This window comes from Salvelinus fontinalis, chromosome 28, assembly GCF_029448725.1.
Source record: "Salvelinus fontinalis isolate EN_2023a chromosome 28, ASM2944872v1, whole genome shotgun sequence".
In the NCBI taxonomy this organism is placed as follows: domain Eukaryota; kingdom Metazoa; phylum Chordata; class Actinopteri; order Salmoniformes; family Salmonidae; genus Salvelinus; species Salvelinus fontinalis.
Window position 1 is genome coordinate 41,842,347 of NC_074692.1, and position 15,282 is coordinate 41,857,628.

The 15,282-nt window shown below is 41.6% G+C and overlaps 2 protein-coding genes across 5 annotated transcripts in view; both read right to left on the minus strand.

The window, feature by feature from the left end:
• Window positions 1–427: 427 nt before the first annotated feature.
• On the minus strand, window positions 428–9,290 carry LOC129826714 (cyclic AMP-responsive element-binding protein 3-like). 2 transcript variants are annotated; one of them, XM_055887733.1, is made up of 10 exons: window positions 9,134–9,290; window positions 7,901–8,038; window positions 7,278–7,554; window positions 6,726–6,832; window positions 6,351–6,443; window positions 5,836–5,942; window positions 5,584–5,652; window positions 5,375–5,459; window positions 4,564–4,657; window positions 428–2,065 (listed from the first exon to the last, which is right to left on the minus strand). In XM_055887733.1, exons 2-10 carry the CDS (start codon window positions 8,036–8,038, stop codon window positions 1,638–1,640), a joined length of 1,398 nt encoding a protein of 465 aa, XP_055743708.1. In that variant the 5' UTR covers window positions 9,134–9,290; the 3' UTR covers window positions 428–1,637. The 2 variants fall into 2 exon arrangements, with proteins under 2 accessions (XP_055743708.1, XP_055743707.1); XM_055887732.1 differs by having other exon boundaries at window positions 7,278–7,647.
• A 226-nt stretch (window positions 9,291–9,516) lies between these two features.
• Window positions 9,517–15,282, minus strand: part of LOC129826715 (serine/threonine-protein kinase NIM1-like) — a 47,543-nt gene continuing 41,777 nt past the window's right edge. For all 3 annotated transcript variants that reach the window (XM_055887735.1, XM_055887736.1, XM_055887734.1), the window contains one exon: window positions 9,517–15,101. In XM_055887735.1, coding sequence (XP_055743710.1) covers window positions 14,346–15,101 — 756 coding nt within the window. In that variant the 3' untranslated portion in view covers window positions 9,517–14,345. The remainder of the gene's footprint in view (window positions 15,102–15,282) is intronic.

The following is a 15,282-nucleotide window of genomic DNA, read 5'->3' on the forward strand; positions in this document are numbered from 1 at the left end:
GGCCTACCTGATCGGCAGCTTCAGCACCACAGACAGTAGGCCTACCTGATCGGTAGCTTCAGCACCACAGACAGTAGGCCTACCTGATCGGCAGCTCCAGCACCACAGACAGTAGGCCTACCTGATCGGCAGCTCCAGCACCAGACAGTAGGCCTACCTGATCGGCAGCTCCAGCACCACAGACAGTAGGCCTACCTGATCGGCAGCTCCAGCACCAGACAGTAGGCCTACCTGATCGGCAGCTCCAGCACCACAGACAGTAGGCCTACCTGATCGGCAGCTTCAGCACCACAGACAGTAGGCCTACCTGATCGGAAGCTCCAGCACCACAGACAGTAGGCCTACCTGATCGGCAGCTCCAGCACCACTGCCACTGAACAGCGACCTTCCACCCAACACACCCAACTCAGCATGAAACTGGAGATCATTTGAATTTTAAAAAAAGGGACTTTTAATGACGATCAGTGTCAAACAATAAGAGTTGAAAACGCACATTACAATCATTCCATCCGATTTACATTTCAAACCGGGATTAGTGATTTCTTAACCTGATTAAGCCAAATGAAATATCTTTGATAGGTACAAAAATAACCAAAAGTTCCAATACCATTTAGACTTCATAAAATCACTGATAACCCAGAAAATACACAATGTACTCTAACAAAAATGCCTCACTGAATGGACTGACAGGTCATTACATTTGAGAATAGTTAAACTGCAACACTGAATTAACATATGTTAAATGTTCACCTCTCCATATGACACAGACTTGAAAGGTATCCAGAGGTGTACAGGGGTAAAAACAGGTCCAGACTGTGAACCACTGGATAAAGGACTGAAACAGCTCTTAACATAAAAAGGTCTAAACTTGTGAAAATGGTTCAGCCACTGGCTCCTGAAAATGGGGATTAATTACAGAGCACTATTTATCATATTTAAATTTGTACCAAAAGCAAAACAAATCAAAGAAAGCACGAATACCCTTGTTACAAGGGAAATACATATATATATATATTTTTTTTCACACAAAATCTAAAATGGCCAAATGTCCTGCAATGGCTAAAGCAGTGTATACAGATCAACAGTTTTGATCTAGAATCATGAGAATGCATTTATACTATGGATGTTGACTGTTCAAACTAACAGAGAACTTAACTATACACTATGAAAGGAACTGGTAAATCGCTAGCAAGGTACATATCAACACATGCTGGAGATGCACCACACAGGTGGACAGAATTAACTGTTGTCAGTTTGTTTTGTTTTTCAATAGAGAATTCAGGTTTTAGAAAGTCTTCAGCAATCATGGGATGTCAACACATTACTACTCATTTTCATAGTGCGCTTTTTCCCCTCGATGAGAGGATGATGACTATGCATAACAATGGAAATCTCAGCAGTCCATTCTAGCACTTGAACAAGGCATTAGAACAAAGTGCTCCAAGAAGAACAGTAGTATTACCAGGAAAGGAGGATAATCAGGTAAAGACAGAGGATACTGTAATAACAAAACGTCCCAATACCCTTTTCTCTTCATCCACCAAGTTTCAATTAACATGATCAATAACGACTGAAACCTTTAATTAACCCTCTCCCACCATTCCCTTCTTTAGTTCATTCACCACCAGCTCTTCTGTTTACATCTCGTCCGAGCGGTGTTGCTGTATAATGATGGATGTAGGCTTCCTGTCAGTCCAGTTCTCCTTGGTCCCTGGAACCTCATAAGCCACAGCCTTTCCCACTGGATCCCTGGATCCCTCCTGCAGGCCCCCAGCCCCGGGTCCGGCCCCCGGGTTCAGCTCGGCCTGACCAGGACTGGGGAAGTCTGCAGACGAGTTGCTGTTGAACCCACTCTCAGATTCAGACTGCTCCACTTTCTGGTAGTCTGGTGTGTGGTTCTGCCCACCAGTGAACATGGCCTTGGTGTTCTCCACCTTGGCCACTAGGAGGAGACTGAGAGGGGGAGGCTCAGCATCATCTACTTCCTCCCCAGGCTCAGAGTAAGCCAGGGGCAGAGGGTCTGGGGTGTCATCAACAGCAACAGAGCGCAGGGTCCTGGAGACAACTACAAGAGAGGGGAAAGGTTTAACATCTGCTTGAATCTTAAATACAGCACTCGTCTTCTTATGGCTGCAGGGTCAGTATTGAGTAGCTTGGAAGAAAGGTGCACAGAGGTGCCCAGAGTAAACGGCCTGCTCCTCAGTCATAGTTGCTAATATTTGCATATTATTAGTAGTATATGATAGAAAACACTCTGAAGTTTCTAAAACTGTTTGAATTATGTCTGTGAGTATAACAGAACTCATATGGCAGGCAAAAACCTGAGAAGTTCCACTTCCTGTTTGGATTTTTTCTGGAGGTGGCAGATTTTCAACCAAGCTCTCATTGAAATTACAGCGAGATATGGATGAGGTTTCACTTCCTACGGCTTCCACTAGATGTCAACAGTCAATAGAACTTTGTCTGATGACTCTAATGTGAAGGGGGGCCGAAGGAGACAGGAATTAGTCACCACTGCCACAAGCTGACCATGCTTTGACCACGTGCGTTCACGTGATAGGCAGCTCCGTTCCATCGCTCAACAGAAGTCAATGTAATTCTCCGGTTGGAACGTTATTCAAGATGTTAACAACATTCTAAAGATTGATTCAGTACATCGTTTGACATGTTTCTGACTGTTATGGAACTTTTGGACATTGTCACGTTATAGTGGACGCGCTTTGTGACTTTGGAATTGTTAACCAAACGCGCTAACCAAAGTAACTAATTGGACATAAATAACGGACATTATCGACCAAAATCAAGCATTTATTGTGGACCTGGGATTCCTGGGAATGCATTCTGATGAATATCATCAAAGGTAAGGAAACATTTATCATGTATTTTCTGGTTTCTGTTGACTCCAACATGGCGGATAATTTGGCTATTGTTCTGAGCGCCGTCTCAGATTATTGCATGGTTTACTTTTTCCGTAAAGTTTTTTTGAAATCTGACACAGCGGTTGCATTAAGGAGAGGTATATCTATAATTCCATGTGTATATGTATTATCATCTACATTTATGATGAGTATTTCTGTTGAAACGATGTGGCTATGCAAAATCACTTGATGTTTTTGGAACTAGTGAATGTAACGCACCAATGTAAACTCAGATTTTTTTATATAAATATGAACTTTATCAAACAAAACATACATGTATTGTGTAACATGAAGTCCTATGAGTGTCATCTGATGAAGATCATCAAAGGTTAGTGATTCATTTTCTCTCTATTTCTGCTTTTTAGAAAGCTATCTATCGCTGGCAAACTGGCTGTGCTTATTGTGGTTTGGTGGTGACCTAACATAATCGTTTGTAGTGCTTTTGCTGAAAAGCACATTTGAAATCGGACACTTTGGTGGGATTAACAACAAGATTACCTTTAAAATGATATAAGATACATGTATGTTTGAGGAATTTTAATTATGAGATTTCTGCTTTTTGAATTTGGCGCCCTGCACTTCGACTGGCTGTTGTCATATCGATCCCGTTAGCGGGATTGCAGCCATATGAAGTTAATAACGGGAAGAGACAGGAAATATTTGTTAAGAATTTTAGATGTTATTTATTGTTGTATACATAACATTACTTTAACCTCTCTGGGATATGTGGGACGCTAGCGTCCCAACATCCAGTGAAAATGCAGAGCGTCAAATTCAAATAAATTACTATAAAAATTTAACTTTCATAAAATCACACATGCAATACACCAAATTAAAGCTACACTTGTTGTGAATCCAGCCAACGTGGCAGATTTCAAAAAGGCTTTACGGCGAAAGCAAAAATGCTATTATCTGAGGACAGCACCCCAGCAAACAAACACAGACCATAATATATCAACCCTCCAGGCGCGACACAAAACGCAGAATTAAAGATATTTGCGCAACATGACTACAAAAGTTACCTGTAAGCTTTGTCCAAACATTTCAAACTACTTCCTAATACAACAAAATTTAAGACTAGATATACTGTGTTCAATACCGGAGGAAAACAATGTGTAACGCACCTCTAACAACGATTACACTTCCCTCTAGCCTTGTTCTGAACAGTGCTACTTCTTCATTTCCCAAAGGAAAAACCTCAACCAATTTCTAAAGACTGTTGACATCCAGTGGAAGCGATAGGAACTGCAAGAAAGTCAATTAGAAATCTGGATTCCCAAAGAAAATTCATTGAAAAGAGAGTGACCTCAAAAATAAAATCTGAATGATTTGTCCTCGGGTTTCGCCTGCCAAATAAGTTCTGATATACTCACAGACATTATTCAAAGACATGATTCAAATAGTTTTAGAAACTTCAGTGTTTTCTATCCAAATCTACTAATAATATGCATATCTTAGCTTCTGGGCCTGAGTAGCAGGCAGTTTAATTTGGGCATGCTTTTCATCAAAAATTCCAAATGCTGCCCCCTATCCTAGAGAAGTTAAAGACTAAAGAAGAGCTATTTTGAACAGAAGAACATTTTATTCATATTATTTTTTAAACATAGCTTTAGCATTTCAGACCATCCTCGTTTTTTTTACTTACCGGAGGAGGGGGTGTATATCTCCTTCTGTCCAGGGCTGCGGCCAAACGGGTTGACAGAGGGGAAGACGATGAGGCAGAAAGACAGCAGGAACACCTGAGCAGAGAGAAGAGAAAACTGTAAGAAAGCTGACAAATGTGTGCAACCTAGGCTTACAAACCCAATACATGAGGTACATCCGTCTACAAAGAATTATGCAAGAAGTATTTGCGTAATTTAAAAATATATATCTTCCATTAGTTTTTCTATGCTAAAATAAAATAGTCTTGTATAAGAATATCATTCTTCTCATTATAGACCCAAGCAAGGCTCCAGTCTTTATTAACTAAAGCGTAAGTACTTGTTGGTTTATTGTTCCAACATACCATTATTTGGCAGTGGGACAATATAATGGCTTTAGCCTCAATAGTACACTAGTACAGTACATCCACTCCTGGTCCTTAAGTGGGAGACACTTAAAACCAATGAGCTAAGTCTGGAGCACCATATGAAAAACATAATCAGGCCTCAATCTGGGTTGATATTACTATAATGTCCCAATCATTTCTAATAATGTCAACATACAGGCTGAGCTGGCACCCTGAAAGAACAGGATGTAGCAAGTCACCTCAGCACACGCCGTGTTAACAAAGTTTAACTTCAATTTGGAAAGGATTGACAACCAAACTGTCAACCAAATACATCTGCAGACATAAACTTGTGAGATTCTTTTAGTACCAGTAAATTACTACAAGCTCTAATTCCCAGCATGCCAAACAGAGGCCATGAAGTGGTGTGAGGGTTAAGCTCTACTCTGTGTGTTAGTCCTCTTACCATGACACATGTGCTGGTGGTGGTTGTCTTCATGGTAGACATCTTCATCATGCCCTGCAGCTTCCTCAGCTGCTCTATTAGAGACCTAGACGGGGGGGGGGGGGATAATAAATACTAGTCTACAAACGTCATTCATTCATTCTCAGATGCGTATCATACATAAGAACAGTTGTTCCATAATCATGGTAATGGCAATAGTGGCGTCTTACATGTTTTGCTTCTGCAGCAGTTGGACCTTCTTCTGCAGATCCTGGTTGTGAGCAGTGCAGATGGAAACCCTAGGGCCCAATCAGCAATACACTCAACCAACCAAACTTTATTTAAAACACCTTTTGATCCAATGAAGACACAGCAGGCTAAACATTGGTGAAGTGAAATAGTCTAAATCATATAATGACTAATGCACTGTGTGTGCCTTTGATTTCATTTTCAGAAATCTCTCCATCCATTCCCTCTCTCACCTGTTCTCCAGGCCATCCACATACACCTTCTTCTTCTTCCTACTCTCCTGGGCCGACTGCTTGTTGCGGATCTTTCTCCTCACCCTCTTCAGTGTCCTCTCCTCAGTCTGAGACAGTGAAAGACAGACTACTCACTTGACATGGTAATGTACACAGTGCTGAGGAGCAGTCTGTGGTCTCACTGCTAGAGACAAACAAGCTGTCTGGGAAGTTCTCATTTAGTGTGATTGGAATTGTTTCTGCACGAGACAGGAGTAATTTAATAGACAACTTCTGTTCACTAGTCATTGGCTATCCCTTGATATTAGCAGCCTCAATACTAAGGCAGCTACAAAGTACCTAGTGTCACATCTCCCTTGTGAACCTCATTAGCCATTGTCTGCCCTGTCCTTGGATAACACCATAATCTGGCTTTGTCATTCTTAAGGAGTGTATGGCATTTGGACCAAAGTTCACAATGGTTTCGGTGGTCTCCACAGTGTCAACAAACACTTGTAATAACTGGAGGAAATGACCTTAGTAAGAGGCATGCAAGACGGTATGGCTGCTCCTTCTTTAACAAGAAGTCTCTTTTCCTCATCGGTCAGGACGATCTCCTTGAACTGGAACTGAAGGGAAGAAAACAGCCATTTTTAAGAGACGAGGCCTTCAACAGATCTTCAGCAGTTACATAACTTTGCCACGGGGTGGCGACAGAACTGTAAGATTATGTCTTGTGAAATTTACATTTTTCATGAACTCAAGTACAGTTAATGCCATTCTTATTAAAACAATGAGAATAAGTTTGACAAGCATATTAAATACTTGTTTGATCTTTGGTTTGACAATAGTGCTTCTGCTTTTCTCGTCTATAATACCCATTTGATGATGTGAAACTAAGTGAAGCTCACCAGATCCGCTTGGTTGTCCTGTGTAGAGTCCTCTATGGAAAAAGTGCAGGGTAGTTCTTCACTGGAATAATCCTGTTCCATTTCCATCCCCTCACTGTCCAGGTCGTCTGATGAACACGAGAGAACACCAGATCTTTATTGTCTCACATGAACAGTAAAGTTATGGAACCTTACAAGGATATTTCTGTGAAATGTTCTAATCCAAGGATGAGTCAAGTGACTCTGAACTCAAATCGGCTGAAATTAATCTCAAAAGCATGGGAAAAAGAAAGACCGGCACCACCTAATTCCACCTAACTGATCATCTGATTGCCTGGCGTACTACATTCTTTAGGATTCATGACCAGCTGGGCTGGGGGCAGTGTATGGTTACACACCTGGGAACCCCTTCATGTGTAGCCCCCTAGAGTTAGTCTGCAGATGCTCAAACTACCAACAAACTATTCAATTAATTGAACTGTCAACGGCCATTGTTGTCATGCAACTACTCCTTCATACCACCCAAAGCTATGAACCTGTTAGCCAAGTATAAAGGTCTAGATCAACACTTACCCAGATCAATAAAGACATCCATATCCAGCTTCTCTGCCCTCACGCTCTGTAGAGCATCCATGTCCTCTTCCTGGAGCAGATAGTAGCTGTGGTCTGTCTGCACGGTCAGGGCTTGAGGGTTCTCAGCCTGGAGCTCCAGGGCAATCAGGCGATTGTTGGAGTACCCTGGGCTGGGCGCAGGGTCACCGTCACTCCCCTGGGAACTGGTGAAGGCCAGGAAATTCTGTCCGACTATGCCGCCAGTGCTGCTGTCTTCAGAGATGCCGCTATCGCTGCCCTGTGGAGAGTGGGAGAGACAGGAGGTGGCCATGTTGTTTTCTCCCTCAAGCAAGCTGGACAGGAAGTCCTCAGTGTCCATGCCTGTCAGCATCTACAATACAGCAGGAAGTTAGTGTCCATTCTATTCAACATGACTCGTTTATCTCACAAAGAACAATTATTGTAAAATAGAGTTCCTCTGCTTTAAAATAAGGAAGTATGTCACATTTTGATGTAATTCAATAACAAACTACTTCTGCTTTACTAGTACGATATGCCATTAAATGAAAGGTTTGTTTCCTGTCAATCAAACTATTATCGGTTAGTAAACATAAAACAGTGTTATTCCTGAGTGGGAGACATACATCTTGCTCAGAGAGCCAGTTTTCTAGCCCACTTCCATATGGGAAGAAGGGGTCGTTAACTCCCGTATCTCCTTCCTGGAACAGGATCCCCAGAAGATCCGCCCCATCCATATCAGGAACATCCTCAGTGACTGACATCTGGCAAACACAATCAGCAATAAATAAATACATTCTGGAAAAACAATGTGAGACAGAACTAATTGATTTGTTAAAGTAATAGGTAAATCCTACAATATATAACTGAATTATAACTATCGTTAACCTCCTGTCCAGAAATGACATGTTTTCTTAAGAGAGACTGCATTGAGAGTTGCCACGTCCTAGTGTTTGGCAGCTACCACACAGTACACAGCAGATGGTCATGGAGGTCATGTCTAGATGAGATGCAGCTTTTGTCAAATTTTATGTCAAAAGTTGTTTTTATATATTTTAGCTAACTCCTTTTTTCCTAACCTGCTGCGTAAATTATCCTAAACCTGCTACGAAAAGTAAATTTTGACAAAAGCTGTATCCCTTCTAGACATCACTCCATGAACGAGCGCATTCCTATACTTCGCCCCGCCCACTTCTCCTTTTGTCACACGAGAATCAACAAAACAAGCCGGAGTGAGCCCACAAATGTTAGTATAGAAGACACAAACATTGCACTTCAAATATGGATAAAGTAGTTACATTTCAAGTTAATTAGCTACATAATGCTGTCAATCGAGCTAGTAAACTATTTCAACACCAGTTTCTGTGCTCAGTAGGCTGGAAGTTAGCTAGTAGGGTAGCCAGTTTACGTTACATTGTCCTGGTAGTTTATCTTGCTAACGTTACCTAGCTAGCTACAAGACATTGTTTGCATAGACACGATGCACTGACAGTGACAGGCACAAGGATGAGTAGTTAGCTAGTAGGTAGGCACTGGGCAATCAGATTAGCTAGCAAGATAGCTAATCAAGAGTTTGTTTGAAAAAATATAATTTTCTGCATAGCTGACCAGCCAATGCAATGCACGCTCCATGGCCAACCAATTTGATAAATTACATCTCCATTAAATATGAAGAATCGATGGTCATAATTAACTGCACACCTCGGCCACAGATAGAACAATGAGCTGGTTTCTTTGAAAAAAAAGCAAACACGATAGATTCCTATAAGCAAATGTTGCTGAGAGGGCGTGGTCGTTGTATGTTTTCGTTTACGAATCAAATAAAAAGCATCCATTTATCATGCCTGAAATGTTCTTACCTTTCTCAGTATACAGACTGATAAGGTAGGATAGCATTCGTGTGAGTCAGTGCAATTATTTTTCTTGTTGTCTCTTCGAAGTTTCTGTCTGGTACACAGATTAAATCACCTTCCAACAAGACAGATATTGCGTCATCAGTAAAGACAAGTGTAAGATTTCGCCCTTGTCCTTATGGGAAATGTAGTATGGTGTGTGCTGCTGGGACGAGGTGTGCTGCTAATGAAGTGGATGTTGATATGACACAATGCCATTTCTCATGTTTGATATTTTAGTTTCTTCAAAAAAATATTGAGATGTGTGAAGAGAGCATACAAATTAGGCTTACGCTTCATGTCCTCCTCAGTTAAAGTGAAAGTAAGACAAGGGTCGTTTCTTATCACAGTACCTTCAGCATCTTTATTTTCCATAATATAAACTCATTACCCACAGAGGAACTTTACAAAAAGTTTAGTAAAAAACACAAGTCAAGTTTATCAAAACAGTACAAGAGAACAAACGTAGCATTTCATAATTGTATTTAATATTTTAACAAGACATATAGGGCAATAATATGGCATAATAACAATCAAAAAATCGAATCCTTGGAGTTGAGAGGTATGGTGTACAAAGTAACTTTCAACCCAACCAGGCCAATTGGCCAATGTGTTAATTTCAACCATTGACCTGGAGTTGTCTAGACTGGTCCCAGATCTGTTTGTGCTCTTGGCAACTCCATTGTTCATCGTCAAACCAAAGCATTTTAGCGCAAACAGACCGGCACTCAGGCTATATCATGATTCCTGGAAAATGAGTGCAAAGCATTACATTGACATGCATTTATGAAATAGAAGATCACATTTTCTATTGAGTCGTGGTGTTGGCCTAATGTAACTGGAAAGAAAAGCGAAGGCATGGAAAAGTGCAATAGAACATTCAAGACAGAAATCATCCCATTCTTCATTCTCATTAGCTGAGACTCTTTCTGCATTCAACAATGCTACATCTGGGTTACCAAGGCTCAGTCACTTCATGTAGTGTTTGGGCTCCCGATTGGCACAGTGGTCTTAGGCACTGCATCTCAGTGCAAGAGGCGTCACTACAGTCCCTAGTTCAAATCCAGGCTGTATGCCATGTGTCTGGGTTTGGCTTGGATAGGCTGTCATTGTAAATAAGAGTTGGTTCTTAACTGACTTGCCTAGGTAAGTAAAAAATATATATTTATGAAATTGCAGCATCAGATTTATGGGGTTGATTGCTGCATCATTGTCAGTATCCTTTTTTAGCATTATATGATATACGTAACATTAACAACAGTTGTGGATGTGATGAATATTGATGTACATTGTCTTAGCTTCAGAAGCTTGTGCATATCCCACATTTTGTGTGCTTGTTCTAAGATGTATTCTTCAGATTTTTACTGAAGCAATTGTTGTCGAAAATTATCTTCAAAATGATGTGTTCTAGCTAAGATTCTCAGAAAATATATTCTGAAGTGCATTTCTCATACATTTCAGTACTGTTTTATAGATAGAAAGATGAGAAGTATTTAGCAAAAATCTATGAATAGTCTTGAAGTGTCTTTTTCAAATGAAAGCCACCCAAAAATACTGACTTCATCAAGTGTTCAGAAAAGTGGATTGGCACATGTATATTGTTAAATTTGCATATTGTATTGCAATATTTCAGAAAATATTCTACATTCAACTGGTAAAGGTTACTTTTGATATGCACTACCGGTCAAAAACACCTGCTCAATCAAGGGATTTTCTTTATTTTTACTATTTTCTACATTGATGAATAATAGTGAAGACATCAAAACTATGAAATAACACATATGGAATTATGTAGTAACCTAAAGTAGGTGTTCTAAAACTTTTGATCAGTAGTGTGTGTATATAAATATATATATCGTACCAGTCAAAAGTTTGGACACATATGGAATCACGTAGTAACCAACAAAGTGTTAAACAAATCAAAATATATTTTCTATTTGAAATTCTTCAATGTAGCCACCCTTTGCCTTGTTGACAGCTTTGCACACTCTTGGCATTCTCTCAACCAGCTTCACCTGGAATGCTTTTTCAAAAGTCTTGAAGGAGTTCCCACATATGCTGAGCACTTATTGGTTGTTTTTCCTTCACTCTGTGGTCCAACTCATCCTAAACCATCTAAATTGGGTTGAGGTCAGGTGATTGTGGAGGCCAGGTCATCTTATGCAGCACTCCATCACTCTCCTTCTTGGTCAAATAGCCCTTACTCAGCCTGGAGGTGTGTTGGGTCATTGTCCTGTTGAAAAACAAATGGTAGTCCCACTAAGCGCAAACCGGATATGGTGTATCGTTACAGAATGCTGTGGTAGCCATGTTGGTTAAGTGTTCCTTGAATTCTAAATAAATCACTGACAGTGTCAACAGCAAAGCACCCCCACATCATAACACCTCCTCCTCCATGCTTTACGGTGGGAACCACACATGCAGAGATCATCTGTTCACCTACTCCGAAAGACATGGCGGTTGGAACCAAAACTCTCAAATTTGGACTCATCAGACGAAAGGACATATTTCCACCGGTCTAATGTCCATTGCTCATGTTTCTTGGCCCAAGCAAGTCTCTTCTTCTTATTGGTGTCCTTTAGTAGTGGTTTCTTTGCATCAATTCAAGCATGAATGCCTGATTCACGCAGTATCCTCTGAACAGTTGATGTTGAGATGTGTCTGTTACTTGAACTCCGTGAAGTATTTATTTGGGCTGCAATTTCTGAGGCTGGTAACTCTAAGGAACTTATCCTCTGCAGCAGAGGTAACTCTGGGTCTTTCTTTTCTGGGGTGGTCCTCATGAGGGCCAGTTTCATCATAGCGCTTGATGGTTTTTGAGACTGCACTTGAAAATCTTTCAACGTTTTTGACATTTCCCAGATTGACTGACCTTCATGTCTTAAAGTAATGATGGACTGCCGTTTCTCTTTGCTTATTTGAGCTGTTCTTGCCATAATGGACTTGGTATTTTACCAAATAGGGCTATCTTCTGTATACCACCTCTACCTTCTCACAACACAACTGATTGGCTCAAACACATTAAGAAGGAAAGATATTCCACAAATTAACTTCAAACAAGGCACAGCTGTTAATTGAAATGCATTCCAAGTGACTACCTCATGAAGCTAGTTGAGAGAATGCCAAGAGTGTGCAAAGCTGTCATCAAGGCAAAGGGCGGCTACTTTGAGGAATCTGAAATATAAAATACATTTTGATTTGTTAAAATGTTTTTAGTTACGACATGAGTCAAAGGTAATTATTTTAATCTATCTTAAAATAATTACCTTTAGGGTGTGGTACTGCCTATACTATTCAAGCTACCTGTAATTACGCAATCCCAAGGTACTATGCCTTCTGCTGACATTTTAAAAACATTCCAAATGACAACAAATGTGTTAGGATAGATTTTGATCAAGAAATCTTTAGGATTTGAATGTCTACTTCAGACTCTGTAACATCCATAACGATAAGTTTTCCACCCTAAAGTAATCATGGAATTTGCAATCTTTTCAAAACTAGCGTTTTTATGTTCAGCCAAGCCTTTCCTTCGAAATGGCTATCCATGTTTTGACCTAAGACTTACAAACTCACAGAATTTTGCTAATGTGTTTAATCTTTCCAAGAAGCTTACAACTGGGCACACACTGGTTGAATCAATGTTGTTTCCACATCATTTCAAAGAAATAGTTTTGAACCAACATGGAATTATGGCACAATAAACGTTGATTTGATGTCTGTACCCAGTGGGTTGTGCATTTCATGTAACATCCAGAACACTTCTTATTTGCTTTATTTCTCCAACATGCTAATATTTAGAAGTCCATTTTTGGGGGATTACATGGTGGGTACTATAGACACACACATCAAAATTGTATTTATATTTTGTTTGTCCATTCTGTGAGACATTTAAGTTGTGATTTTGCGAGCAAATATTATGAGCATAATGCTGGAATCGCCCAGGTTCCTTTGAAATGTCTGCTGGATAACCATATGTTACCTGTTTGCCTTTTCTGGTGAGATAAAATAGGGAAAGACTGGCACCCAGGCTAAAGTATATTCTCACAAAGACAAATTCTCACCTGAATCCCAACTTGAAGACTTTTTTAGTCTTTCTTAGAGCATCTGCGATGAATGTTTTGTCGATCAACATTCAAGACCCCCTTGGGTTGTGCCGTGGCGGAAACCTTTGTGGGCTATACTCTGCCTTGTCTCAGAATGGTACGTTGGTGGTTGAAGATATCCCTCTAGTGGTGTGGGGGCTGTGCTTTGGCAAAGTGGGTGGGGTTATATCCTTCCTGTTTGGCCCTGAACGGGGGTATCATCGGATGGGGCCACAGTGTCTCCTGACCCCTCCTGTCTCAGCCTCCAGTATTTATGCCGCAGTAGTTTATGTGTCGGGGGGCTAGGGTCAGTTTGTTATATCTGGAGTACTTCTCCTGTCTTATCCGGTGTCCTGTGTGAATTTAAGTATGCTCTCTCTAATTCTCTCTTTCTTTCTCTCTCTCGGAGCACCTGAGCCCTAGGACCATGCCTCAGGACTACCTGGCATGATGACTCCTTGCTGTCCCCAGTCCACCTGGCCGTGTTGCTGCTCCAGTTTCAACTGTTCTGCCTGCGGCTATGGAACACTGACCTGTTCACCGGACGTGCTACCAGTCCCAGACCTGCTGTTTTCAACTCTCTAGAGACAGCAGGAGCGGTAGAGATACTCTGAATGATCGGCTATGAAAAGCCAACTGACATTTACTCCTGAGGTGCTGGCTTGCTGCACCCTCGACAACTACTGTGATTATTATTATTTGACCATGCTGGTCATTTATGAACATTTGAACATCTTGGCCATGTTCTGTTATAATCTCCACCCGGCACAGCCAGAAGAGGACTGGCCACCCCTCATAGCCTGGTTCCTCTCTAGGTTTCTTCCTAGGTTTTGGCCTTTCTAGGGAGTTTTTCCTAGCCACCGTGCTTCTACACCTGCATTGCTTGCTGTTAAGGGTTTTAGGCTGGGTTTCTGTACAGCACTTTGAGATATCAGCTGATGTACGAAGGGCTATATAAATACATTTGATTTGATTTGAAGACAGAAATCAAACTGATTTAAAATTTACCATCTCATTCCTCATTCACAGTAACATACATTCTATTCGTTTGAAAAAAAAATACAATAAAGTTCAACTATAGGAGTAAAGGCTTTTCATCACAGAATCACACAGAGCTTGGAGGTGTGCCCTAAGCTGCGGTACGCCTTTAGCCGGTCCTTTTTACTCACTCTGGCCCCGACCACATGTGTAACCGCAGGCATGCTATCCACTGCCCGCCTATTGTGAGCACGGTGCAACAGAATCCTATAAACACCTGTTATAGAACTCCTACAGTCCTTCCCCTGATTATTCAAGACATGCTCCGTGGTGATCCCTAGTGTCTCTAGTGCCCCCCTCACCTCCACCTCGTCCTCCTTCAACTCTGAAGGTGTGCTCTCGGCCAGATAGGACGGGTCCAGTTTAAAGGGCTCCATGGCCCGGGGGAAGTCTACACTCAGCAGCCACTCACAGCCCATCATCTGCTCTACACTGCAGCGATCTGAGGGCTGGGGCTGGAGGATGCCTCTGATCAGCCTCTGGCAGGGCTCCAGTATCCAGGAGGGCAGCACATAGGCCCCCTCCAGGATACAGCGCTTCAACTTGGCAACCGTGTCCGCCCTAAAGGGCATGCTTCCTGTCACCATGAAGAACAGCATGACGCCCAGAGCCCAGATGTCTACGAAGACGCCCAGATAATTTTCATCCCGGAAGAGCTCTGGCGCGGCGTAGGGCGGGGAGCCGCAGAAGGTGTTTAGAGTCTCGTCGCGGCGGCTCAGCGTGCTGAATCCGAAGTCTCCCACCTTGACGCAGGTGCTGCAGGTGTAGAAGACGTTCTCTGCCTTCAAGTCACGGTGGATGATGCTGTTGTCATGCTGTGGGGCAGGTCAAAGATTATCTGGTTAATACACCGGTATATACTGTAAATACATCTCAGACTCTTTAAATTACATTCAATCACAGGATGTTGGTGGCACCTTAATTTGGGAGAACAGGTTCGTGGTTATGACTGGAGCGGAATCAGTGGGATGGTATCAAACACATGGTTTCCAGGTG